The sequence below is a fragment of the Lampetra fluviatilis genome, chromosome 54 (assembly GCF_964198595.1).
Source record: "Lampetra fluviatilis chromosome 54, kcLamFluv1.1, whole genome shotgun sequence".
Lineage (NCBI taxonomy): Eukaryota > Metazoa > Chordata > Hyperoartia > Petromyzontiformes > Petromyzontidae > Lampetra > Lampetra fluviatilis.
In genome coordinates, this window is record NC_136328.1 from 353,420 (window position 1) to 380,136 (window position 26,717).

The 26,717-nt window shown below is 52.6% G+C and overlaps 1 protein-coding gene across 1 annotated transcript; it reads right to left on the reverse strand.

The window, feature by feature from the left end:
* Positions 1–1,467: 1,467 nt before the first annotated feature.
* On the reverse strand, positions 1,468–24,427 carry LOC144949473 (epithelial splicing regulatory protein 1-like). The gene is made up of 15 exons (XM_078879393.1): positions 24,184–24,427; positions 20,294–20,422; positions 14,071–14,211; positions 13,686–13,791; positions 12,263–12,358; positions 10,947–11,001; positions 10,408–10,518; positions 9,830–9,962; positions 9,614–9,656; positions 9,080–9,381; positions 7,826–8,080; positions 7,027–7,213; positions 5,393–5,579; positions 4,942–5,089; positions 1,468–2,200 (listed from the first exon to the last, which is right to left on the reverse strand). The coding sequence occupies exons 1-15, from the start codon at positions 24,304–24,306 to the stop codon at positions 2,042–2,044; spliced, it is 2,175 nt and encodes a 724-aa protein (XP_078735519.1). The 5' UTR covers positions 24,307–24,427; the 3' UTR covers positions 1,468–2,041.
* Between the last annotated feature and the right edge of the window lie 2,290 nt (positions 24,428–26,717).

Here is a 26,717-nt window from a genome sequence, read left to right on the forward strand (position 1 = left end):
TTAACACACCTGCTCTTCTTTTTCGATCAACTGTACATAAATCGGAGCTACAAATTACTAAGCAATTCACATCATAGCACTTGGTTAACGTGTAGATTTCCACAGACAATTTTATGATTCATAATACATTTTTGGCGTGTGCCATATAATGATCTAACCTTCAATAGGAATTCATCACCTAAGGACAAAATTATCATGTGTATAAGCCTTTATGGGCCATTATTGATTCAGCTCACCAGTAAACTATATGTTTGTCTATCCGGTGGTGAAGGGTTCCTCATGAAACAGTGTCCAATTGTTCAGATCCGAATTGTAAGCCGTGCCGCTATAGAAACTGCAAGCGTACCTTTGTTACACAAAGTGTCAAGCCAACTTTGATGAATCAGTAACTTTACAAATACGAACAAAATATCCTTTCAATACCATTAATTCACGACCAAATACAACTAATTATATAAATCATTATTAGTTGCTGGTCTAAATATATATGACTATCAGTCCACTGTAACTATTTACTTCTTAAGTCAACATTTACGTTGCAAAACAAAAGTGGACTTAAGGGAGGACGACTGGAATGATCTTGCCGGGTCACGAGTTCTTTTCCTAGTAACACAGCCAGGCAACGCCTGCGACCTCCAGGCTCCACTGTTGCACCGAAACACGCGGCTGCTGCCCAATGCTCTGCAGCACTTTCTATCGCCGTTGCCATAGTTTTGGGGAAAATTAAGTCGTAACAATTAGGTGTCATATGCTTCTAAATCATTTAACTTTTTTTTGCTTTTAAGATGCTTTATTGATACCTACTTGCATTTGAACAAACTGTACCAGGGCACATCACTCACTGTACATCGCCATGTTTGTGTAAATGCAATATCGATGGCTAAAGTGGCAGAGGAAAGGAGTTTCCGAATTCACACATCAGCGGTACATTTCACCTTGCAGTATTCATGCACCAGTCAGAGCAATCAAATTGGTGGGGTTTTTTAGGAAATGTTAAGTCTTTTCCTTGCATACTTAATTTCAATAAATTTAGAGATGACGCTTGGTGTCCTTGTGAAGTAAAGTGAATAGCAACATTTTAAAAATTATCCCTGAAATATTAAATTCGTGATTTTTCTCAAAGCGTTGCGAATTATAACCCACAAAGAATTAGGTGCTTTGGATTTCTGTAACGTTTTAATCGATGATTGCCCTAAACCAGTTTTTGTTCGTGTTCGTGTTCACAGCACGTGAAAACTATCCAATAAGCAGAGGAGGACAATCAGAAGCTCGCCCAATGAAACCAGTCAAGTAGGCGGCCCTGGCAGTGTCGCGAGGATGAACAAGGAGGCTGGCTTCCCATACCCCCTCTGGTGGCGGCATTAAAATCTGTAGGGAAACAAATAAAAATGGAGGCGAATGGACTGCATTAAGGCTGATGAAAGTTTTATGTTCTGCATTTGAGTGGGACTTGGGACTGAAAAAGCGAGTTCATAACCGAGGACAATTGATGAGTTTTGGGTGTGGAAAAGGAGGTTTCAATCACTGAAATTTAGCGAGGATGACACGTGTATGTCCGAAAGTGCTGGCCATGTTGAGAAGGGCTTGAGAGCCTGAACACAATGGACTACTCTGCCATCTGTTAGTGTTCCAGTCGCAGCAGCGGAGCACAGCTGGTCGGCTGCAGATAGCAGCCAATTGCTGACATGACGGCAAATTAGTCAAATCCAAATCTCAGGTTGTTGTAATTGAGGAATATGAATGCATAGCCCAGGAGCACCGAACTATGAGTGCTGCCAGGCCATACATGAACCAGGATTCTAAAACGATGGGTGTTTAAAATGTAGCATGAACACAAGGGAGCAGTAATGTGCGCACATCAGCAAAACAACCTATGGAAGCAAAAGTGGCCCATCATCCTGTGAAGATTAGACCTACAGTGGAGTCCCATGGCAGGTCCGGCAGCTTACAGAAGACTACACCATGACAGGAGATGAGGCAGAGCTTTCCAATTTCTTTAGTTTAACAGAGACAGAGCTGAAGCAATGAAGCCGCGGCAGGCTCAGGCGAGGTGCAGCTGGATGGCCTGGCCAGCCATTCGATGGTGCTGCAGAAGAGCGACCGCTTGGCGTGCCGAGTCTGCTGATGGGAACGACACCAGCGCCTCGCCGCTCAGCTGCCCGCCCAGCCCGTACAGCAGCAGCACCGAGTCCGCGCTCACCTATCTCGCGTGGGGCGGGAGGCGCGAGGCAGGGAACACCATGGTCGCGGCGGGGAAGGCCGAAGCCGCGCAAGGCAAGAGGGGAGGTGGGACAGGGCAGAGGACGGAAGGGCAAGGGCCAGAGGTCACAAATGAGTCGGCGCACGCCACGACACAAGGGCTACGTTTGTTCAAAGACGCAGAAACGCCAGCCACACGCCAACGCGCGTACCCTCGAGTTGATGGGCACAAAAACACACGAAGCTGTGGAGACGGGCACAGCACTTGGGTAAGTGGAGGGGGAATACACACGAGAAATTGAATGTCCGACAACCAAAGGCACGGCACGTGGAGGTGGCTGGGTGACAACTCGGGGGTCGAGCGTCGGAGCACTTGGCTGGTGCCGCTGAGAACTGGGATTCAAATGCAGGCAGATAGATGCCTGTGCGATAACCGGGCACTGAAGAAGAATAAGTGGATGGTCTCGGTCCATTCACCAATGGATGAACACATTAAAAAAAACATTCACATTAAAATTCCTAGCGCCACCCGAAGCACAATAGTAAAATAGATAACTAACGATAATTCATACATGTTTTTGAATAATATATTTCTGATGTTCACTCAATACTAATGCCTGAAAGCTCGATTGTCTTTACTGTTGTTTGTGGAAAGTACTCTTTGGTTCTTTCGGTAAAGTCACATAGAAAATAAAATAATAATAGAATACGACGTTTCGGTTGCAACACAAACAACCATCATCAGGTAAGAATGAATGATAAAACACAGACCCGGGAACAGTATAGGCAGCCACACATGCATGGTGTGTCTCGCTCGGTGTGTCTTTGTGTGCGTCTCTCTCTGCATGTGTGCCTATGCTGTTCCCGTGTCTGTGTTTTCATCATTAATTCTTACCTGATGATGGTTGTTTGTGTTGCAACCGAAACGTCGTATTCTATTCTTATTTGATTTTATTTTCTACGTGACTTTACCGAAAGAACCAAAGAGTAATTCCTGCAGTCACGAAAGCTTCGAATCAAGTTTGTGGAAAGTACTTTCCCCGATTTTCAGTGGTGAGAGGCTGCATGCATCTCCAGACGATGACACCAATGCGGTCGTGTTTCTGCCTCGACACCAACAAAACAATCATATTTCATGAGGCTGGAATGTTTTGCGTGGAAGTTATGAGCACAATTTAAAAATATTAATATCAATACCTCGTGTTTACAGAATTTGGATGTTTTTTCAATTCTTTTAATTGTTCTCATCCATGTCCCAGCCCATTGTATCAATTCACATGACACGAATTCCTCCACCAACTCGTCTATGATCATAGGACGAAACACAGTCCAACAAAGATTTGCATTAAAATAGCAGTGATCATAACATTCAGAATTAAAATAATCTTTGGCCTCGTTCACTCCCAGCTTACCAATACCCATTTTCTACTGGCACATTCGAGCAAAGGCAGCGACGGGCCTTTGAAACATGGGTGGCTTCCACTGGTTATTTGCCGTGTCGAGCCAGAAACAACCTGTAATGCGCTGCTCTCACAAAGCGTTCAAATCTGTCTCAGGGCCAGTACGCTGCAAGGACGCAGCGTTACTGAATCAGCTAAAAAAGTATTGATTCCTGCGGCTTCGCCAATGGAAAAAACACCTGTACCTCCATCACAGCCCCACCTACGAGGATTCGGCCCACCACGCGCCACCAGCACCGCCACCACAGCCGTAACGCCACACCCGCAAATTGCCACACCACGCCACGAGCACCACCACAGCTACAACGCCACACCTACGACACGCCGCCACCAACACCACCACCACCACCACCGCAGCCGCGACGGGGAGACTCCACCAAGCAGAGCATGGGAGAAGCTGGCGCCTTACCTGCCGAGGCCTGCCCTTGCCTAGATACAGAGCCACTCTTTGGTGGAGCGCGGTGGGCCGCACATCGCCACGTGGCCCGCACTCTCCCCGGCCATTACCTGGCGTGCCGGCAAGCGGACGCCCACGTTTAGATTCTCCCACAGGGACACACCGCCATCACTCGCGCTTACACCATCCCCACATCAGCATTTTCGTAACTCAGCTTTCACTCGTCTCTCGACACAACAAACACATATTACTCTCGTCCAGTATGCTATGGGGGCCTTGCAGACAAATGTTATCCAGCAGCAGAAATCTGCAGACCAGATTCATTGCAAGACAATGTTCTTTGATTCTACAGACGGTCTAAATGTAACCACAAGTCAAAACCCTGCACAGGAACAGAGCATGTTTATTTTAGAGAGAGAAGCAAAGAGGAAGGCCCTGAGCCAGAACTTGAACAGGGGCAGGCAGTTGATGCACGGATGGTGTGGGAGTCCCCGACTTTGGGGCAACAATGGAGAATGAGAAGGAGCAAAGGTTAATTGGCGGCATTGGCAGATAGCCTTCGTAGCTGGAGCAGAAGTATGTGGAGGGAAGTATGGTGAGATGAAAGGGGAGATAGGCAGAGGAGAGTCAATGAAGGATCTTGAAGTTGGTGAGTGTGATCTTAAAATGTATCCAGGAATGGATTGGGAGCGAGTGGAATGATTTAATTCAGAAATGCTGCATGTAAAAGGTTCCCGTAGCACTAGCAGCCACTGGGATTCTGACCCAAATCGTGACAATTTGTTGACAGGCGATAGAGTGGCATGGCAGCAATGGAGGGGCACCGTGGAGGAGCACGATGACGTTGCTACACACAGGAGGGATGAAAGTGGAGTGGCCACACACCTGGTACCCATGGAAGAAACCCAGGACATCCTTGACCCCAACCCCATGGGGCAGCCCCTGCATACGCACCACAGCGCCAGGCTGTGGGGGCAGCGCCATGCCGGGGGGCGACGGGAAAAAGCCCATGGTGCTCGGCGACACCGGGGGGCTGCTCGCCACACACAGGGACAAGTGTCTCACACACACACCTAAAAATACAAAGATCCCCCATATAGCCTTAACAGACTTGGGGCAAGTGCTATTATCGAACCCGGGTCGCCAGGTATGTAGCGTAGCGCAGCGCGCTAACCGCTACACCACTGCTCCCAACACACACACACAGACAATAAGCCTCACAATGACGAGTTGAGATAGTGCATCATCTCCCAGTTCCACAAGACAGTGACACATCCGCCCGGCGAATGCGTCGTTGGCCTCAGCACGGTGCGTGCGGCCCGGGCGCGGTGCCCACCTGGGGTAGTAGGCCGTGTAGTTCATGAAGAGCTGCGTGCTCGTAGCCGGCTGATAGAAGCCGCCCGTCGGGGTGCACGGAGGGGGGCGCGGCGGTCCCAGCAGCATCGGGTGCGGGAAGAGGGCAGCCTCGGGCCCGAACATGGGCCCCTGCGGTGGGAAGGTGAGCATGCCCGGCGGCGATAGGCCTGTCCTCGCACGCGCACAAACACGCGGACGTGCACACAAGCTGCTTCGCTCAGCCTTGCATCACGAGGGGCACATTCTATAAGGCAAAGCGTAATATGGCCAACACAACAACAGGCAGGGTCCCTTCATCTCCCCAACAACGAGGCATAGGTCACTAAATCCCAAGGACAACTTGGATTGGTTTAGATATCAACCGCAAATTATGTTGTGCATGACCAGGATCGAACTTGGGTAAAATTTCTCCTTCCCATCTCCTCCTCCCACACACACAAATAAGCTATTGCCAGCCTTAGGGACGGTACAGTCGCTGAGTGAGCACACACACACACTCACTCACAGGGATCTATGCAGAAGGAGCAGTGGCGCACAGCTCCTGGCTGCTGCCCAGTCAGGATTTGAAACTTATGGCAGTACCCCGGGGTACCATCGTAGTCCCGCTCTCGCATAATGTCCGTGATACAGTCATTTCGAGTCTGTCGACGAGCTGTACATGATGCACTATGGTGCGTACGAGCATTCAGGGTTTCGGCACAATCGTCCTCGCTGCGTTTCGACATCGTGGATGTCGCGGAGTTAAGTACACCCCTGGAAAAAAATGTGTCCCAGAAATAAATTGCCTTGGCCATTTTGTATTATTTGGTACCCTGGGGTACCACCATAAGGATAATTTGTTTAATCAGCGACCGCACGTCTTGTGTCGCATGTTCATGGCAAGGCTCATTCTTCCACCGAACGCCATCGGTGTTCCACCTTCGACCTCGGTCCTTCCCGTGCTGCACGTCAGTAAACACAGTGCCACGGCAACGTGTGGTCTCCAGCCGGTGGAGTATCGTTGTTACTTCTGCGCCGAAGAGTTCGGCGCACACTTAAGGTCGGCTTAATTCAAGGAGATCTTGAACGCACCTCGTGCTCTCTCCTCTACCATCCCTCATACCTCTCACGACCCATACTTCTAGAACCTGCTTTCAGCCATTACAATGTTAACCAGACTCCAGAATAAATTCCTTTTGAATCCCTTGGCCAATCAAATATTCGCTGGTCGAGCAGACCGTCGATTGTTTGTGGCTGTTCCACCTGACCAATCGGGATCATCCCGGTGCAGCGATCAGCCAATGGGTTTGGACCAATCTGTATAATTATTACAGCTCAGTTTTAACCTCCTTGTCAACAGTGTTACTAACATTGTGCTTCTTGATGCTGATTTGTCTTTTCCAGGATGTGAGTGACAGTATGAGGTCAATGTTAAAATAAAAACCCTTTCCCAAGTCCAGTTCATTCAGGAAGGCCGGTTGGCCCCTAACATCTCTGTCATGTGGTTTCCCAAGGTCTCGATGTACAATATATTTCTCCATGTGACAGACAGGAGGACACAGTGCGTGTGCATGCATGTGTGTCCGTGCGTGCGCGTAAGTGCATTTGTTCGTGCGTGCATTTGTTCATGCGTACACGGCGGTGGGGAGAGGCCGTTGCTGTTGAGCGAGCCGCCCAGCAACACGACGCTCATCTCGTCTGCGGAGCAGGCGAACACCTCAACGTAGCGCTCCCTCAGCGAACGCCGGTGGCAGCGCTGGGCCGCGAGCGCCGCGCGCTCCGCACCACGCATCTGGATGAACGCATCGCCCGACGGGCGGCCCTGCCGGGGTGGGGGGGACACGGGGGGTGAGAGCGAGGCACGTGGAGGCGCACCGAGGTGATGGCGCATCTGCACGAAGACAATGACATTGATTCAACTCGTCGGCTACTTGGGTGGCAGCCCCAGTGTGAATCAGACGAGTGGACCAGCACCAAGTTGAGGGGCGCTCTCTCCGCACCGCTGTCCACAGCCGAGGGGGTGCTGCTTCCTTGCCGGGCGGACCAGCGTACAGGTGCGTACACACCCCCTCAGGTGGTACTCGTTGTATCGACTCCGGAGAGATGAAAGGCTGACCCCCAGTTTGGATTCAAACTCTCGACCTTGCAGTCATGAGCCGAGCGCTTTACCTGTGCGCCATCCGGCCAGATAATTAAATGGGTCGACCAAAATCAATTAAAATACATGCTCCCATAATGCACGGTGTGTGTACTGCTCTGCTTTATCTATAAGTTCAGTTCTAAAAACACGTATTTTTTTGTTTCAGTCACAGAGGTTGTTTGACCATACTTCGCCATGCTGGTCGGCTTCTCAACTTCACACGCGGGCCCTCGGAGCCAGAGCTGAGCTCTGCTATTGGGTGGTGTTAGGCCGAGACTGCACCCACGATCCCACCTGCTGGTTGAACACCATGTGCACGCCCTGGGGTCGGATATCGCCGGCGAACTCCCCAAGGAAGTCGAGGATCTCCTCGATGGAGGCGGAATAGGGGAGGCCGCGCAGGCGTACGCAGTCGCGCTGGGCCCCGCCGGGGGTCAGCGGCCCTCCCGGCGTCAGCGGCCTGCTGGGGCACAGCGGCCCTCCGGGGAATGGCGACGGCAGCGCGGGGACCACAGGCAGCAGAGGCGTCGACATCACGCGGTTCAGCACCTGGGAAGGAGGCGGCAGTGGTCATTCCGTGAGCGGGCACGGCCAGCTGTGGCCCTTGTCTGCCTGGTAGCATCACCCATCACCCATCGTCTTCAAAGAGCCGGACGCTGCTTGTGCCAGCCAGAACAAAATCCACCAAGCTCCAAGTCCCTCTCTTGCAGAGCATCCCAACTGTCCTGGAGCCCGTGCCCAATCCATTTCTACTTCCTCCCCTGGCCAAACGCAAGTGGTATGTGCATGTGAGAGCCAAATGATTTGTCGACTGCAGCCACAACCGCTGGCAGAGCCCGCTGAAGGGAGGACCCGTAATATCTATGAACGCCTCGAACAATCGGACCTGACCAAGGGGCTTGTGCTAACACATCAGGATCTCGATAGATCACGAGAATCATTATGGACTCATCAGTATCGCCAGCATCGCCCAACACTGACCAACGATTAAGAATAACTCGCCACCAATTCCCTTGCCACCCCTTGAATAGAACAGTGAGATACAAATAATTCGAAATTGGCATCGATATTCACTTCTCTTCCATTAGACAAGACATAGCATCATTGTGCAGAGTAAACTCAACAACGGGAAGTCAGCCACGCTGTGAGTTGGTGCCAACTGTGGCTCAAGCTCTGTCGTCTTCTATGTATTAAGGTGTTATCAGATAGTTATTGAGTGATTACATGTCGGAGGAAACCAGATTACCTGGAGAAAATCCACGCTTGCGAGGGGGAAACACTCTATCCCATACAGACGGAAGATTTCTGCTTAACCGCCTTTCTGCTGGCGAGCCAGCTCCTCCTCGACACCCACAGGAAGGGAGCTTCACAACATCGGTGTGAGATCCACCAACCCTCGCTGCTGCCTCCGCAGCGCCAGATCACGGACCACGCACAGCGTACCCACCGCCGGCACCACCCGGCTAAACGACGAGAAACGGCGAGCGCAACGACGGAGCGTCCAGCGCCAGCGCGTCGAGGCGGTGGCTCCGGGTGCGCGGGAGGCACCTGCTGCAGCTCGGCGGCCGTGCTGCGGAAGAGCTCGATGTAGCGCTTGCCCAGCATGTGGCGGTGCTTGGCGAGCGCGGCGGCCGCGCACTCCTCGCCGGCGAACAGCACGAAGGCGTCGCCCGTGGGCCGCCCGTCGGGGTGGCGCACGAAGAGCAGGCCCTGGCGGCCGGCCGTCACGGGGCACGCCGCGCCGAAGAAGGCCAGCACATCGTCGGGCGCGGCCGCGAAGGGTAGCCCCCGCATGCGCACGATCACCTGACCCTCGCGCGCCAGGAACTGCGAGACCTCACTCGACACGCCTGGGGACGTGCGATAGCGGGCCAAGCGCAATGCCGACACCAGGTCAGACGAATGAACGGACACAGTGACGCACGGATAAGCATTCTCATTGAGGAATTGTCACGAGGATGATGGCTGGTCAAGCGCGACTGGTCACACGCGTATGTGGATAAGTGAGCAACTGATTGCAGGTGACCAACCGCGAGGAAACATGAACAAGCAAGCTCCGGGACCATCAGAGAAACAACTTACCAACTGCTATCTTTGAGAATTCCTCTGCAGAAGATCTATAGACCTGCAAAACAGCATAGTTGCCATCACTCGCATCGTCTCGCACATCATCCGACAAACCTCGTCAGGATGTAGGGTGAGAGTGCGAGAGGGTGGAGAGGAGGTGAGTGCGTGGCTCGGCCCAGCTCACTCGACGCTGTCGGAGGGTGGGAGGCGGGGGGCCACGGTGCGCGTCACCTCGATGTAGCGCGAGCCCATGTGGTGCTTGTGCCGGCTGAGCGCCAAGTCTCTCTGCTGCTCGTCCTGCAGCATGACCAGCGCCTCGCCGTTGCGCCGGCCCAGCGGGTTCAAGCACAGGGCGATTCCTCCCCTAGTGGCAGGAGTGGAGAGGGGGAGAGCAGGCGGTGAAGAACATTGTCTCCGGCACGGCCCACAACTGTGCACGGAGTCCATCGACAACTCTTGTCCTCTGCCCTGCCGCTCAAATTTTCAACGGCACGGTCGCCGTCTCCGTGTCCCACGCTGACCGGGCTGCCCAGAGGGGGAAGGGGCAGCAGGGGGAATTTGTCCTTACACTAGGGAGGGCGGGAGGGCGGGAGGGCGGGAGGGCCCCACCCACTACGGGCCCACGTTCTTGTCACTCATGGAGAAGGCACTCTGCAGGGGACTGTGCCTCAAGGCCTCCAGCATCCAAAGCTATGATTGATTTTTGAAGGCTCGTCAAAATGTTTGTATCTGGGCCTCATTTATGAACGAATCCAAATAATGGGAGCGCATCCCGATCGCGCGGTGCACACTGCTGGACGGGAACTCACTTGGCGATGTTAAGGCCCTTGAAGAACAGAGCTATGTCCTGCTCGGACGACTGCCAGGGCAGCCCCCGCACACGCACCACCGTGTCGCCATGCACACTGTTGTAATGGCTGCTAAACACGCACACAAAAACAAAGATCCCCTGTATAGCCTTAACAGACTGTTGGTGCAAGTGCTGTTAGCGAACAGCACCGATGAAGGTCGGCACAGCACACGAGGGGGTGGCCTGCTCATGCCCTGGCTGCCTTTGTCTCCCCAGTGACGATGTTTACACACCACACCATTTATTCATTTGAGGCCGAGTCGACGTAGGGGAGGCCCAGGACCGGTTCAGATAATCGTCACAGGTGTTGACCAGGAGCAGGAATCGAACTTGGATCGCCAAGTTCATAGCGCAGCACGCGAACCACTACGCCATCGCTCACCACACGCACGCACAGTGACGGCCCACGGCGTGGCACAAGGTCAGGAAAACACCTGGCCTGGTGGGGTCAGGAATCAACGCAACAAATCAAGGTGGAAATGCGTTCACGGGACTTACCAATTTCCCGACTCAAATTGACTCATCACTTCCTCTGGGTTAGAGAACTTGTGATCTATGAAAACAAAGAAAGTGAAATATCAACGAGTAGCAGCCAGGCCTGGCTCCAGCTCCTCTCGGATGGGGTGGGACACGTTTGTCGGCGTTAGCCCCACGCCAGCAGCTCCTGAGCCCGGGCCTGCTGTGGGCAGTGGAACGGTAAGGGGAGTGATTTATATTTGGTGGCTCAAGAGATATTCTCTTTGAACTTCCATCAGGTCACAGAAGTGCCTCAAATTGAGATATTTATGGTTATATCACGAGGATCCGAGTGTGGTTTAGCCACTGATGTTTACTCTTAGAACTAATTTCAGGATGGATGTAATTATCAATGAGTTAAATTTACCAAGATTCCATTGTTGGAGACTGAACTTTTTTTATTTTAATTAAAGAATTGAGTCTAAAATTCATGTAAAATAAACGGAGTTATCTATGGCACCATGTGTAAATCGTCAGTCATTCTGTATGTGCATTTGTAGAGATGTGTGTTTTGTTGTTTTAAACATGTAAAACGATTCGGCGATTATTTCACAAGTCCCACCGAGCACCCCCAAGAGTCGAGGCCTACGAATGGAGGGAGACCTCCACGGCCGTCAGCCAAGACATCACCGTGACCAGAGAGAACACGTTCTCTCATGTGCACTGTAAAGCAAACTAGAGCACATGGTTTCAATAATAACATCTCAGGGTTCAAATGTGAGGAGCACACGGTCAGGGTCAAGCGGCCAAGATGAACTCATATTCTTTGGTTATTTCGGTAAAGTCACGTAGATAGAAAAATACAAATAAAGTGAATAAAAAATAATAAAATACTACATAATTATAAAAAAAACACGAATTTAGACTGTAGCCTGGTTATTAAGTTTGGTGAGTGTACTGACAGTCTATAATGTACACTGTAGCCTGGTTCTTAACCTGCCAGTACGCTCACCGAGGTTAAGAACCAGGCTACAGTCTACATTATAGACTGCCAGTACACTCACCAAACTTAATAACCAGACTACAGTCTACATTAGAGACTGCCAGTACACTCACCAAACTTAATAACCAGACTACAGTCTACATTATAGACTACCAGTATACTCACCAAACTTAATAACCAGGCTACAGTCTACAGTAGTGGTTTTAGTTTTTTATTATTTAGATTTTATTTTTAAAAAAATGTATTCACTTTATTTTTATTATTATTTTCCTATCTATGTGACTTTACCGAAAGAACCAAAGAATACGAATTCCTGCAGTCACAGAAGTTAAGTCAAAATTTAAGATGAACTCACCGTAGGGGGACGCGGCCAGCGCCAGGACGATGTTGCTCATGGCGGCCGCCTCCGCTGCGCCGAACTCGGCGTCGGCGTCGCACGTCACCCCCAGCGCTGGCACGAGGCGTCAAGGACGCGAGTGCCAACGGCTGCCACCCCGGCACAGAGACCGGCGCCACAACCCGGGGTGGCTGCTGAGGTACCCTCGGGCGCTACCATCGCCGCGAACTTTGATTGCGGTAGTTATTCAGCTCTTATGGCCGATACCAATTACATTGGACGTGTGGCTTTAGCTACGTTACCGAAAGAACCAAAGAGTATGGATTCCTGCAGTCAGGAAAGCTTCAAATCAAGATTTTAGCTTCGTGTTTAGAAACAGGGCAGAGACGATCAACTCTCCAAGTTAGAGCCCACTTGAACCACGGGCGGTTGTGCCGATACGGAACTCAAATCTTCAGCAGTGCCAGCCCAGTGCTTTGGCCTTTGAGCACCCAGCCAGCTCCACAAGATGAGCTTCATTATTTTATAAAAGGTAATGCCAGACAAAAACTACTTCCATGACCTTTCATGAAAGCGACGCCCCAGTCTTAAAAAGGGGTGCAGACATGCCTAGGGGTTAAGTTACAAATTGATACGCAGTAAAAACTAAAATATTCTGCCTTCCCTCAATCCACTGCTGGATGAATGCCTCTCCCCATGCTGTGTCGACCACTGGGGCTGTATGACGATACCTCACAAGAGCCTAGGACCCATTCAGATGTCGCTCGCCACTGATGCAAGCCGCGGCCGGGAATTGAATTCAGGTGGCACTAGTGTTCATCACTATCCCACCACTATCGCATTTACATTTCCTAGAACATTAATTATAAATGATGATGGTAAAGTATTTGGATATGCAACTGCAATGCTTATCACATGATCACCTATATTCACACGCAAATCTTGAAGTCGTCCGCATGCAAATCGTTTGTCAGTTCGTAGTTAAATTAAAATTGTTTACGAACATTATTGTCATCACTTTTGATTATAAGCGTCATTGAGTCTCAAGACTCTGTCAGGAGGATCCTGTCAAGCTTTCGCAGTAGGGGGCCATGTTGCTCCTGTGTGTGATCCCAAATGAGTAATTTGCAGGTAAATTATTTTGCTAATGGAATGTTTTGCCAATACCGGCTACATTGTGTGTGTTTAGCTATGGGAGAAAATGGGAGAACGTGGAGGAGACCCATGCCAAACAGGAGGAGAGAAGACACACTCCACACAGAAAGTCGCCCGGGTTGGGAATCAAACCCAGCACCTTCTTGCTGTGAGGCACGAGTGCCACCACTGCACTGCCGCCACGTGGCCACCCAAACCTTGATACGAGCACCTGGAAAATTATCGTTACAGATCAACTTCGCTTTAAAATCAGCACATGCAGAGCGCCTCCCAAGGTGAAGGATACCATCAGCCATGGTCCAGATGTTGATCTCTTGGCTGGTGGAGCAGCATTTTGCGAACTCTTTGCGGAGGTCGTAGTAGGAGTTGAAGCAGTGTGGGAGAGAGACGCCCTGCATGAACACAGGGGCCCGCTCAGAATGCTTCGTGTCTGGTGGCGAGCGCCGCTCGAGCTGTTGTGCTATGGTGGTGCGTGCATTTGTGCAGATGCTCCCCAAAAGGAGAAACCGTGACGTGCTCGACACGTGTTTCCTGCTCTTTTTGGCAGCAAACCTTCGACACTTCGCGTGGCCTCAAGTTGCACCTAGTCAGGCACAAGTGCCGTGGTGACGTCGACGCCACTTAGTGGTGAGCGGCAGTCATTGTTGTTGTTGTGAGACGTGTGTGTTCACCATTTCCCTGCACGGCGGGCGCCACACCTTTCTAGAGGCCTCTGGATGGCACACTTGCCGCAGAAACAAAGGCCCGTCCACGCAGAGGCAGAAGGATGCATCCTTCTCCAGCTGCAGCTCCCTGCTCACACTTTCCTGGAACTGCAGACACAGACAGACAGACAGCATTGGGGATCATTGACTCAGCACAGAAATGGAGCCATTGCCTCAAGCCTGTGGTAGTGTGGGAATCACTAACGGCAAACGTCACTGGCAATGGTCGCAGCACCGTTTCTCAATGTAGAGAAATTTTATAGCCAAAATCCGGACAAATCTGATCACTGCTCCCTATAACAGACATCTGGGATGGGAAAAATCAATCAAATAAATGACAAGCAAGGGTCACCGTGACTTCTGTCATATGATTGATCGCAGTCAAAGTTCACATGACAGCCGATTCTATGTGCTCTCTAGACAAATAATTCTTCATCAAAAACCCTTTGCAACAAACTTAGTTGCCATGGACTCGACAGAACACTGACGTCCCCATGCCGGCACATCACTCGGAGTAAATGCGCTGCCTCGGTACATAACAGCGTCAAGGGTATGAATCTAACATGCATATAACTTAGTTATCGATAGCATCCCTCCAGGGTAATTAAATAGGTAACAATGGATGATGATTCAGTGGCGATTGTTGTGGAATTTCCACCACGAGCTCAAGACACAATAGAAATGATGAGCACCGTTATTTGACTGGCCGTTTAGTCTGCAGACCGTCGCCGTCGAGCTTGTACATGGCAAGCATCGATTAAGAGTGGCGTAGAAAGCACTGCGACCGATCTCCTCCTTTGTCCACCCGGGGGATACAACGCACAAAGTATTCATTGTGGAGTCGACCATAGCGAAACATCAGGGCCATGGTGAGTTTACCACTTGCGTTTGGGTAGGAAGCCAGTGCAGCTCACAGGGATAGTGGCACAGAGCCCGACTCCCGTGACCCTCGCGACCCCCGCGACCCCCACGACCCCCGCACACAACGCAGTGTTAGCTTACATCATTGTGTTCAATGATTAAACACATTAACTATAGGCACTCAATACGTTATGCTATTAACCTAAGATGCACTGCACACACACACTACAAGCCGAAGCAATCATCGTCATCGGCATTGTTTCTTATACGGTTGCTTGCTCAGGTTTGCATGGCTACGTGGACACCGCGCTCACCCTCTGAGCCAGTTTCTGTGTCGCTCGATCCTAGTTAATCTGTGCGAGGACGTGCCCGGGCGAGCCACCTGCTATTAAGAAGTAACCAAATAGGCAATTTTAAGATGAATGTATGGCCACTATATGGCCAGCACCGTCATTTATTTTTATTATTCCGCTTGTTTGCCCAGGAAAGTTTCACCGAGTCCCAAGACCATTTCACAGTACGTGGGCGATGTGGCTGCTGCCGTGTATAATACCAATTAAGTCATTTGCAGGCATTTTTTCAGCATTGGAATGTTTAAAGCAATAGCGGTACATATTTATATATTTTTTAGTTTTGGGAAAAAAACTGGAGAACCTGGAGGAAACCCATGCAACAGGAGGAGAACACACGAAGTCCATACGGAAAGTCACCCGAGCCAGGAGTCGAACCCAGGCCCTTCTTGCTGAGGTGCGAGCATTACCAACTTGCTACCCAACAAGCGCACTGCCTAAAAAGCACAAATCATGAGTTAATGCTTTAGACAATGGCCCTTCGTCAGGCACTACCAGAATCACGAGAGGCGTTGCAACTCAAAGAACATTTTATAATTTTGTGCCTCCGGAATATATATTTTAAATTTGCCAATAATTTCTATATAAATATATTTTTAACATTCAATTCTATGCTACAGAACTTTCATTCATAAAAGAGAATCAAATTTAATACATAAATGCAAACTTTAATACAAAGTAATAAATCATTGTACATCTGTTAAATGCCTGTCTTCTATACTCAGCGGCCGTGATGCGTTAACCGCCGATGTTCGTGAACGCATCGGAGCTCCACTGCGATTCTAAAGTCGGCTGGAGTGGTCACTCGCACCGTGAAGGAGCGAGAGATCACATTCATTTACAGCTCGATGTAAGATTTCTAGCAAGGCTGTGTGCATTGCATCATAACATTTTAATCACACAATATGAAACTTACACTCGTGAATCCCAAGACACAGTATAACCATCACAACGCACACTGCGCATCATAATTTTCCCTAAAAAAACACAGGGTGTCGCCAGCTTACACGGGGGACTGTGACTTCAAGTAACACAGTTCTGTGGGAGCTTGGGGTTGACGGTTGAATGAGCGAGTTGTGGCCCTCCAACAATAAAGAACATGGATGTTGCAAACGCCCGGCCACTCAGGGCCCGGCCACTCAGGGCCCGGCCACTCAGGGCCCGGCCACTCAGGGCCCGGCCACTCAGGGCCCGGCCACTCAGGGCCCGGCCACTCAGGGCCCGGCCACTCAGGGCCCGGCCACTCAGGGCCCGGCCACTCAGGGCCCGGCCACTCAGGGCCCGGCCACTCAGGGCCCGGCCACTCAGGGCCCGGCCACTCAGGGCCCGGCCACTCAGGGCCCGGCCACTCAGGGCCCGGCCACTCAGGGCCCGGCCACTCAGGGCCCGGCCACTCAGGGCCCGGCCACTCAGGGCCCGGCCACTCAGGGCCCGGCCACTCAGGGCCCGGCCACTCAGGGCCCGGCCACTCAGGGCCCGGCCACTCAGGGCCCGGCCACTCAGGGCCCGGCCACTCAGGGCCCGGCCACTCAGGGCCCGGCCACTCAGGGCCCGGCCACTCAGGGCCCGGCCACTCAGGGCCCGGCCACTCAGGGCCCGGCCACTCAGGGCCCGGCCACTCAGGGCCAGGCACCGCAGGTGCAACCACGGAGGGTCCAGCCACTGTTGTTGTCCCAGCCACTGTGCGCCTACCCCCTGAATTCTCAGCCACTGAGGGCCGAGGCAATGTAGGCCCAGCCACTGCAGGCATAGCCCCCAAGGGCCCAGCCACTGCGAGCCCAGGCACCCAGGTCGCTAAACCCACACACAGTCCCTTATGGCCCCCGTAGAGCAGCTAAACAAGTAAAACCCATCAGCCAGTATGAAAGACAACATACCTGCCTCGCAAAGACCTCTCTAAATACTTATTTGATGGTGAAAACATAAACTGACAAAATCATGTTTTGAAAAGGCAGCTACACGTGTTTTAACGTTGTCGAAAACACAGTAGCAGCAGCCGCAGGTTTCGGCACTGTGAGCTACACGACTAAATAACTGAAATACTCGACCTGTTTGTTTAACCGGAGAAAAACACCACACGCGATGCAGCCTTTGTGATGAAGGCAGAGCGGCGTGCAACACGAAACAGCCCATTGTGCGGCTGGCACACCAGCCCTGTGGCGACCTGGCCTCGTAAACGCGGAACCCACAAAGACAGCGCCACTCGCAAACATTCTCGCTCGAATGCTTAGGAAAGTGGTGCCGCAATGCATGAATCCATCAATTAACATTGTTTATCGCCCTTGAAGATCGGTGCATCCAATTGCATGCGGGAAAGTCAACTTTTTAAATGTGCACTCTGTTATGTAAACTGCGATCGCACGAACCCTCCAGCCACTAGCGGCTGCTACATTCATGAATTATATTGTGACCATGGGTTGTGACGATCAGTTGAAACGCGATGGGGCGAATCGCCGCACAAGTGTCCTTCAAGGATGTTGAGCCGAGTGCTGGTGGCTCAAGGGACGCGAGAAGCGGCAGAGCGGACGCCCAGTGGCCATGGGCTCCCCAGTGCGAATTCGAACAACAACAACAAGACCAATAACAACACCAATAACATCAATAACAACAACACCAATAACAACAATACCAATAATAACAACAACACCAATAACAACAACAACAAGACCAATAACAACAACACCAATAACACCAATAACAACAACACCAATAACAACAACAACACAAATAACAACAACACCAATAATAACAACAACACCAATTACTTCCCCACAAGAACCTCGCCGATTCTCAAGACTTTTTCAGGAGGGTTCAGTATTTGAGATGTTTGGCCCATTCCATTAAATTAGGCATTGGATTCCGGTGGGAATTAAACAGAGAAGCTGGAGAAAACCCAGATATGAGCAGGTACTAAGGTTCCTCTCGCATGGGGGGGGGGGGGGGGGGCTGTGGAGCCGTTGTGTGGGGGCCACCACCACCACCTGAATTGGTACTGGTGTGCCGAGCCACGCCATTACCACCCAAGCGCCGGTCCTGCTCCAAGCTCCACTCAGATAAGACCGTCATCTCCTGGCTCCTGCACAGCTCGAGCCGACAATGCCTGGTATTCTCAGGCAGTCTCCTATAAACGACTTGACCAGGCTAACCGACTGCTTAGCTTCTGGGATCTGCCAAGAACAGGCATAATAATGGGGATTTGCTTTTAAAAAGAAAGTGTCCGCACCCAGCCACAGGATCCGAGACATTCTGCTTGAGTGCAGGCATCGTGTTACACGCCTATTCCATGCGGCGCTCGCATGGCTCCGTGTGTGTTACACGGTAGTATATTGTTTAGCTATGGGAAAAACTGGAGAACCTGGAGGAAACCCATGTGATGATGAAACCGTGTATTTGGCCAACATATTTACTCCGTGGAAGCAGATTAAATATTTGGTAAAAGAGGCTCGTTTCTTTAGATTGTCTGTGTGAATACACCATACTTTGCTGGTGAGAGGCAATGTCAACATGAGACGGAGCTACAGGGGTCGTTTACATCCTCCAGGGGAGCGGGCGGCCACAGCAATTGTCACCATGAGCCAACAACACAACATCGCAGCAGCAGCAGCAGCAGCAGCACAACCACCACAACCACACAGCTGCTCCCATGCACCTGGCTTCACAAGCATTCAAACAAAGACAAAGATCCCCCCTATAGCCTGCAACACGTTGTTGGAGAATGTGCAGTTAGCAAGCACCTTTGCAGGCTGGCACAGCACACGAGGTGGTGGGTGGCCAGGCAACACCACACCCGGTCACCTTTATCTCCCTCCTGGTGATGTTTACCCACCGCACCAGGTACTCATATGAGGTTGAGTCGACCGAGGGGAGGCCCAGGACCTGTGGACATATTCGCTGCCACTGTTATTGGTCATGAGCGGGAATTTAAGTCGGGCCGCCGGGTTTGTAGCAGTGCGCTAACCACTGCGCCACTGCTCCCCATTCAAACAGGCAAACATGCACACCAGCACAGAAGCACTGGCAGACACAGACCTCAACAATTGACAATTTCAACTGCACACATAGCAGTGTGACATTTAGATTGTACGCACTTTTTAATATCATCAATTGCGTGTAATTGTGCTTGTGGAATGAGATTTCATTAAAAAAAACTCCTGGTAGATAAAAAAACACAACAAATGTGTCAATAACACTGTGGCCTTAAAATAAACGAATATACATAATAAGCAGGCAACGGCCCTTCTTCATAGCACATAAGTGGCACACTGATAGAGGCGCAACCTCACAGCACACTGCTTTGGAGGCTACCTGGGCTCTAGCACGACGCGCATCTTCTGGAGCAGTCGAGACCACAGCCTGCAGCGGGCCCTCAGAGGCAACGCCACCGGTGGAGAGCTCAACTTCAGGACTTTTGAGTGGACAGAGGCCAAGAAACTCACAGCACACCACCGCAGGGGCTTTTTGCAGTGGGCACTAGAACTAGGGGAGACGCTGCAGTGGTCACAACGTGCCTCGCAGTAACAAGTACGTGGGATCGATTCCACACCGGGGCGTCTCTCTGTGCACAGTTTGCATGTTCTCCCTTGCTCTCTTTGTTTGGGTTTTCTCCAGGTTCTCTGCTTTCCTCCCAAAGCTAAAACAACCGCATCATGCAACTGGTATTGGCAAAACAACATCCCAATGCTGAAATATTACCTGCAGCAAAATCGCCCCATACTGAAAACAATTGGCAGGACTCTCCTGAAAAAAGTCTTAAAATTCAGTGAAGCTTTCCCAGGTAAACAAGCGCGATGATAACAACAACATCAGGACGGATCTCAGGAGTTTCACCACAGAGTTTCTGGGAAACGGAAGACAACATCGTAACAATGAAGTAAAACGCAGTGGCTCACGATCAATAAGCAAGCACTCGAAGCCGCCTGAGCAGGGAAAGGGAAGAATGAGAAGAGGGCGGGGGGGGGGGCGCTGCCGAGGGCCTGCACCTGCTGTATGACGTCACCGAAGAGGGGGGCGCGCTCGAGGTCGTGCGGGGAGAGTCCCGTCTGCTCGCGGCGCTGCTCGCCCAGCTCCACGTCGGAGGGGCGCACGAGCAGGCGGTGCACCTCACCCACCTGCGACACGCACACGCGTGACACACGCGTGACACACTCGACGTGCATCTCATTGACCTGCAACACACCAACACACGCGTGGGAACACCAAAGACAAAGTTCCTCCGTATAGCCTGAACAGGCTGTAGGAGCAAGTGCTGTTAGCGAGTAGCACCTGAACAGGCTGTAGGAGCAAGTGCTGTTAGCGAGTAGCACCTGAACAGGCTGTAGGAGCAAGTGCTGTTAGCGAGTAGCACCTGAACAGGCTGTAGGAGCAACTGCTGTTAGCGAGTAGCACCTGAACAGGCTGTAGGAGCAACTGCTGTTAGCGAGTAGCACCTGGACAGGCTGTAGGAGCAACTGCTGTTAGCGAGTAGCACCTGAACAGGCTGTAGGAGCAAGTGCTGTTAGCCAGTAGCACCTGAACAGGCTGTAGGAGCAACTGCTGTTAGCGAGTAGCACCTGAACAGGCTGTAGGAGCAAGTGCTGTTAGCGAGTAGCACCTGAACAGGCTGTAGGAGCAAGTGCTGTTAGCGAGTAGCACCTGGACAGGCTGTAGGAGCAACTGCTGTTAGCCAGTAGCACCTGAACAGGCTGTAGGAGCAAGTGCCGTTAGCCAGTAGCACCTGAACAGGCTGTAGGAGCAAGTGCCGTTAGCCAGTAGCACCTGAACAGGCTGTAGGAGCAACTGCTGTTAGCGAGTAGCACCTATGAAGGCCAGTACGGCACCACACCGGGCCTGGACGCAGGGACAAACGAGAACCACGTGGGCACCTGCTGGCGTGACAGAAGGGGCTCCAGAGAAGTGGTCCGAGAATGATTTCAGCAACAGAGATCCATTGCTCCCCCACAAGTCAAATGAGTCAAGCACCTTCTTGCATACATGAGCATTTGCAGGGGTGGAAACTCCACATTCCTGTGGTAGGGAGCAGTCCATTCACTAGGCATCCATTGTTGGTTTCCACCACAGTGTTACTCATTTATGAAGCTCAGAGGGATGGTGAACTTAGTCAACCACAAAGCCAGGGTTTTCAGCAGTAGGGGGGCGATGTTGCTGCTGCTTTGTGTAATCCCAAATTAGTAATTTGCGGATCATTTACAGCTTTGGGATTATTGGTCAACATCAGGTAAAAATGTTTTAGGTATGGGAGGAAACTGGAGAAACTACAGGAAACCAACGGCAGAACAGAGGGATGGAATAGAAACTCCAGACAGAAAGGCACCCGAGTCCGAAATCGAATCCAGGCCCCTCCTGCCGCGCGGTGTGAGCGTGACCGCGGCACCAGCAGCACCACCCTGCCACCCACGGGGAAGAGAGACGCGAGGCCCACAGGCGACACGTGGTTGTCGCCGTGTGCCAGACGAGTCTCCCCGTGGCTGGGCGACGCCATTACTTAGTCGGCCATGACTGTACTTTGCAGATGAGAGAATGTGCTGCCTATTTAAGTCACCTCCACCGAAATTCTGAATAATTTCTGAAACGAAGATCGATGACCTGCACACAAACGCCTCACTGTCATGGATCCTAAGCTCTCAAATAATTTTGGCCGAAAGATTACGTCGCAGACTTCTTCCGCCTTTATTTGTCCCCCCTTCTCCATCGTGTGGAGTTTAGGTGATGCGGGGATTCGCCGGGATACAAGGCTGGCTGCCCCTCAATGTTCATGGAAAATAATACAAGACAACCTGACACGAGCCACTGCATCTTCATGTTCACTATACACAAGTATTCTATTTCTCCAACCCAACGTACAATCTCATTGTGAGCGTAATTCAATATTGACATTGTGGCATGGCCTGCAGTTAAACATTGAGATCATCCGATAAAAGCACTCGCTGCACGTCGCGGTGTACTATGTACACCGGTGTGCGTTTAAACAGTGACGGTGCCAAGCAAGCAGGGCTATGGTGGAGCGCCAGGGGTTGATCGTAAGCATAACAATAGTGCTCTCACGCACTGATCACATCGCACACTTAAAACAAATAACTTTACCTCCTTATCCAGGAGAGCCACAGTGAGTCAGACGACTGCCCTTTCAATGGGCGTCTTGCATTGGGATTTCATTTAATTTTGTCAGCCTCAATTAATGATAAGTGTCTATACCAGAGGGGCGGGGGATCCACAGTCTCTATCGCCGTACAGATAGAAACAAACGGCGATTACACCACTTGCTCACTGCCCTGGGTAACCGTCACGCACGCACACAAAGACAAGGCCCTCTCCACAACAGCGGTTGGGGCTTGTCCACACCATAGGAATGTGGAATTTCCAGCACGGGTCGAAGGACCCCCGACAGTGAAGATCACTACACAGACCTCGTTTCCATCCAGCGAGTAACGCTCACCCAAACACTCACCCCAACACTCACCCAAACACTCACCCAAACACTCACCCAAACACTCACCCAAACACTCACCCAAACACTCACCCCAACACTCACCCCAACACTCACGCTCACCCCAACGCTCACCCCAACGCTCACCCAAACACTCACCCCAACACTCACCCCAACACTCACCCCAACACTCACCCCAACACTCAACCCCAACACTCACCCAAACACTCACCCAAACACTCACCCCAACACTCACGCTCACCCCGACACTCACCCCGACACTCACCCCCAACACTGAACCCCAACACTCACGTCACTCTTAGGGCCGTAATCTGGAGTCACGCCTCGGCTCTGGGTCAAGTGAGCCCATGGCTCAAGACGGTGCTCAACTTGAGCCAGCTCTGAGCATGGTGGTCGCAGTCGCGCTCAGAGTTCCCATGGAGCTGAGCCTGAGCCGAGCCGTGCGAGGCCGCGCCACGACTAAGAAGAATGCGGCTCCAAATATTCGTCCTCGGTGTTGATCGGTGATGAATATTTGAATCGAATTCGGGTCGCCGGGTTCGTAGTGCAGCGCGATAACCGCTGCACTACCGCTCCCCACGTGTTGACGCAGACCCCCCGTGTAGCCTTAACATATTTTGGGAAAGTGCTGTTAGCGAGCACATACGAAGGCCGGAATAGTACACGAGGGGGTGGGTGGCCAGCACCACGCCCGACCGCCTTTGTCTCCCCAGTGGCGATGTTTACTACACTCCGCACCAGGTACTCATTTGAGGTTGAGTCGATCTAGGAGGAGGCCCAGTACCGGTTCAGATAATCGTCACTGTTGGCCGTGAGCGGGAATCGAACCCGGGTCGCCGCGTTCGTAACGCAGCGCGCTATCCGCGATACGACAGCTCCTCCACGTGTTGACGCACACATACACACACACACGTGTTGACGCACACACACACGTGTTGACACACATACACACACACACGTGTTGACGCACACATACACACACACACGTGTTGACGCACACACACACACGTGTTGACACACATACACACACACGTGTTGACGCACACACACACACGTGTTGACGCACACAGACACACACACACGTGTTGACGCACACAGACACACACACACGTGTTGACGCACACAGACACACACACACGTGTTGACACACACACACACACGTGTTGACGCACACAGACACACACACACGTGTTGACACACATACACACACACACGTGTTGACACACACACACACGTGTTGACGCATACACACACACGTGTTGACACACACACACGCGTTGACACACACACACACACGCGTTGACACACAAACACACACGCGTTGACACACACACACACACGCGTTGACACACACACGTGTTGACACACACACTGACACACACACACGTGTTGACACACACACACACGCGTGTTGTGGGGCCTCACCTGTCCGCACTGTGGCCGCACGCAGCGCCACGCCACGAGCGCCGCGTCCGCCTCGTCCGAGCCCCGCGCCTCGCCGCCCGCGCCGCCAGTGACGCCGAACAGCGTCACCAGAGTCGCCGCCATGGGCTGCTGCGTCCTCCTCACCACGACTCACCACTACTCACCCTCACCACTACTCACCACTACTCACCCTCACCACTACTCACCCCTAAACCTCACCACTACTCACCCCTACTCACCCTCACCAACCACTACTCACCCCTCAACCTCACCACTACTCACCACTACTCACCCTCACCACTACTCACCCCTCAACCTCACCACTACTCACCCTCACCACTACTCACCACTCAACCTCACCCCTCAACCTCACCACTACTCACCCTCACCACTACTCACCACTCAACCTCACCCCTCAACCTCACCACTACTCACCCCTCAACCTCACCACTACTCACCCCTCAACCTCACCACTACTCACCCCTCAACCTCACCACTCACCTCTCAACCGCGTCACCTCCCCCCGACCCACACTCACCTCACCCCTACTCACACCTCAACTTCACCACCTAGTAAGTACATCTATAAACGCTAAACTCTTATAATCTAGGTTAGTCCAAACGCACCCCTCATCAATGTACCCCCTACTCACACTCACCCATACCTCGGCTCACGCTCGACTCGCCTCACCACACTCAACCCATAATCACTCTCCTCGTCCTCACCTCAAATCCACCACCCTCGTCCACTCTCGCCACGACTCACCACCTCCTGACACTCACCTCAATCTAACCCTCGCCCTACTCACCCCGCCTAATCACCCTCGCCTCATCCACCCGCTGCGCACACTCACCACGCTCTGTGCCCAGTGATGTCAGGCTCACTCACTCACCAGCTCACTCACCCACCAGCACGCTCACCCCTCGGCCACACTCACCACGCTCTGTGCCCAGTGACGCCAGGCTCACTCACTCACCGACCACCAGCACACTCACCCACCAGCACGCTCACCCACCAGCTCACTCACTCACTCACCCACCAGCTCACTCACCACGCTCTGTGCCCAGTGATGCCAGGCTCACTCACCCACCAGCTCACTCACCCACCAACTCACCCACCACCAGCTCACTCACCCACCAGCTCACTCACCCACCAGCACGCTCACCCCTCGGCCACACTCACCACGCTCTGTGCCCAGTGATGCCAGGCTCACTCACCCACCAGCACGCTCACCCCCTCGGACCCCCTCGCCACCGTGGCACTGCCCTGACTCGTGGCGCCCCCCACCCCGTGAAGACCCCCAGAGCCCCCCCCCCACAACCTCCTCCTCCTCCTCTCCACGCGAGGCTGAGCTCTACCCTCACTAAGCGGCGCCTCGCACCGCCACCCCAGGGGGCGTTCAGCTGAGAGCGGCGGGGGCGATCGCAGCCGCGGGGCTCTCGCGCGAGCCGCGGCGCCAGTGGAGACGGCGGCGTGGACTCGGAGCCCGTGGGGGAAGGGGGCAGGTAGGGAACAGGGAGGGGACAGGGAGGGGGGAGGGAGGGAGGGGGGAGGGGAGGGGGGAGGGGATGAGGGAGGGAATAGGGAGGGAGGGGACTTTGCGCTGCTCGCAGTCGGGGGGGGGGGGGGTCACCGCCCCTCCCCTCCGCACCTGCGCTGGTTGAGGGGGGGGGAGCAGCCCCGCCCCTCAGCCTGCCCGCCCGCTGGAGGATCTCACCTGCGGGACGTCACCACGCACAAACACGCGTGACGTCACCACACCTGTCCAACGTCACCACAAACATCTGGCGACGTCATCGCCCACACACGCGCGTGACGTCAACACGCGCACACCTGTGTGCCATCATCACACGCTGGCAAAACGACAGCAGCAGTAGCCGCAAAGTGTTACCTGTGGCAGGTGATGAAGGTGGAGAGGGTTACCAATGATGAAACAAATAGGCGAACGAGAACAGATTCCATATCCTTTGACGAAAAGCAACAACTTTACTTATTTGTCCAGGACAGCCACACTGAGTCGTAGGACTCTTTTTCAGGAGAGTCCTAAAATGCTGTCAGCCAGTGAATAATGTTACAATGCACGTGGGTGGGAGGAAGCCAGAGCACCCGGAGAAAGCCCACGCGCACGAGGGGGCAACGCTCTATCCCCGAACAGATGGAAACCGATGGCGATTATGCCACTTGATGTATTGCCTCCTGCTGGCGAGCCAGGGTGTAAGCCCCTCCTCGACGCCCACGGGAAAGGAGTTAGACGACATTTGCGTGATCCACCATAACCACCACACCGCAATGACACGGGTCAGAAAACAGGGACACGGAACGGTCAGGTGGAGCAAAAACTGACTCGGGCGCAGGAAGCAGGGAGAGGCACAAGCTGGCAATAACAGCGAGACACGGGGACACACGGACGAGAGGACAGACGCAAATGAGAGTCATCATGTGCAAATGCGGTTGGGCAGGACACGGACGGTGGTCGAGATGAATGGTGGAGTGGCAGCCCAAAGTAGGGAACGCGGCCAAAAGGACGTCCACCG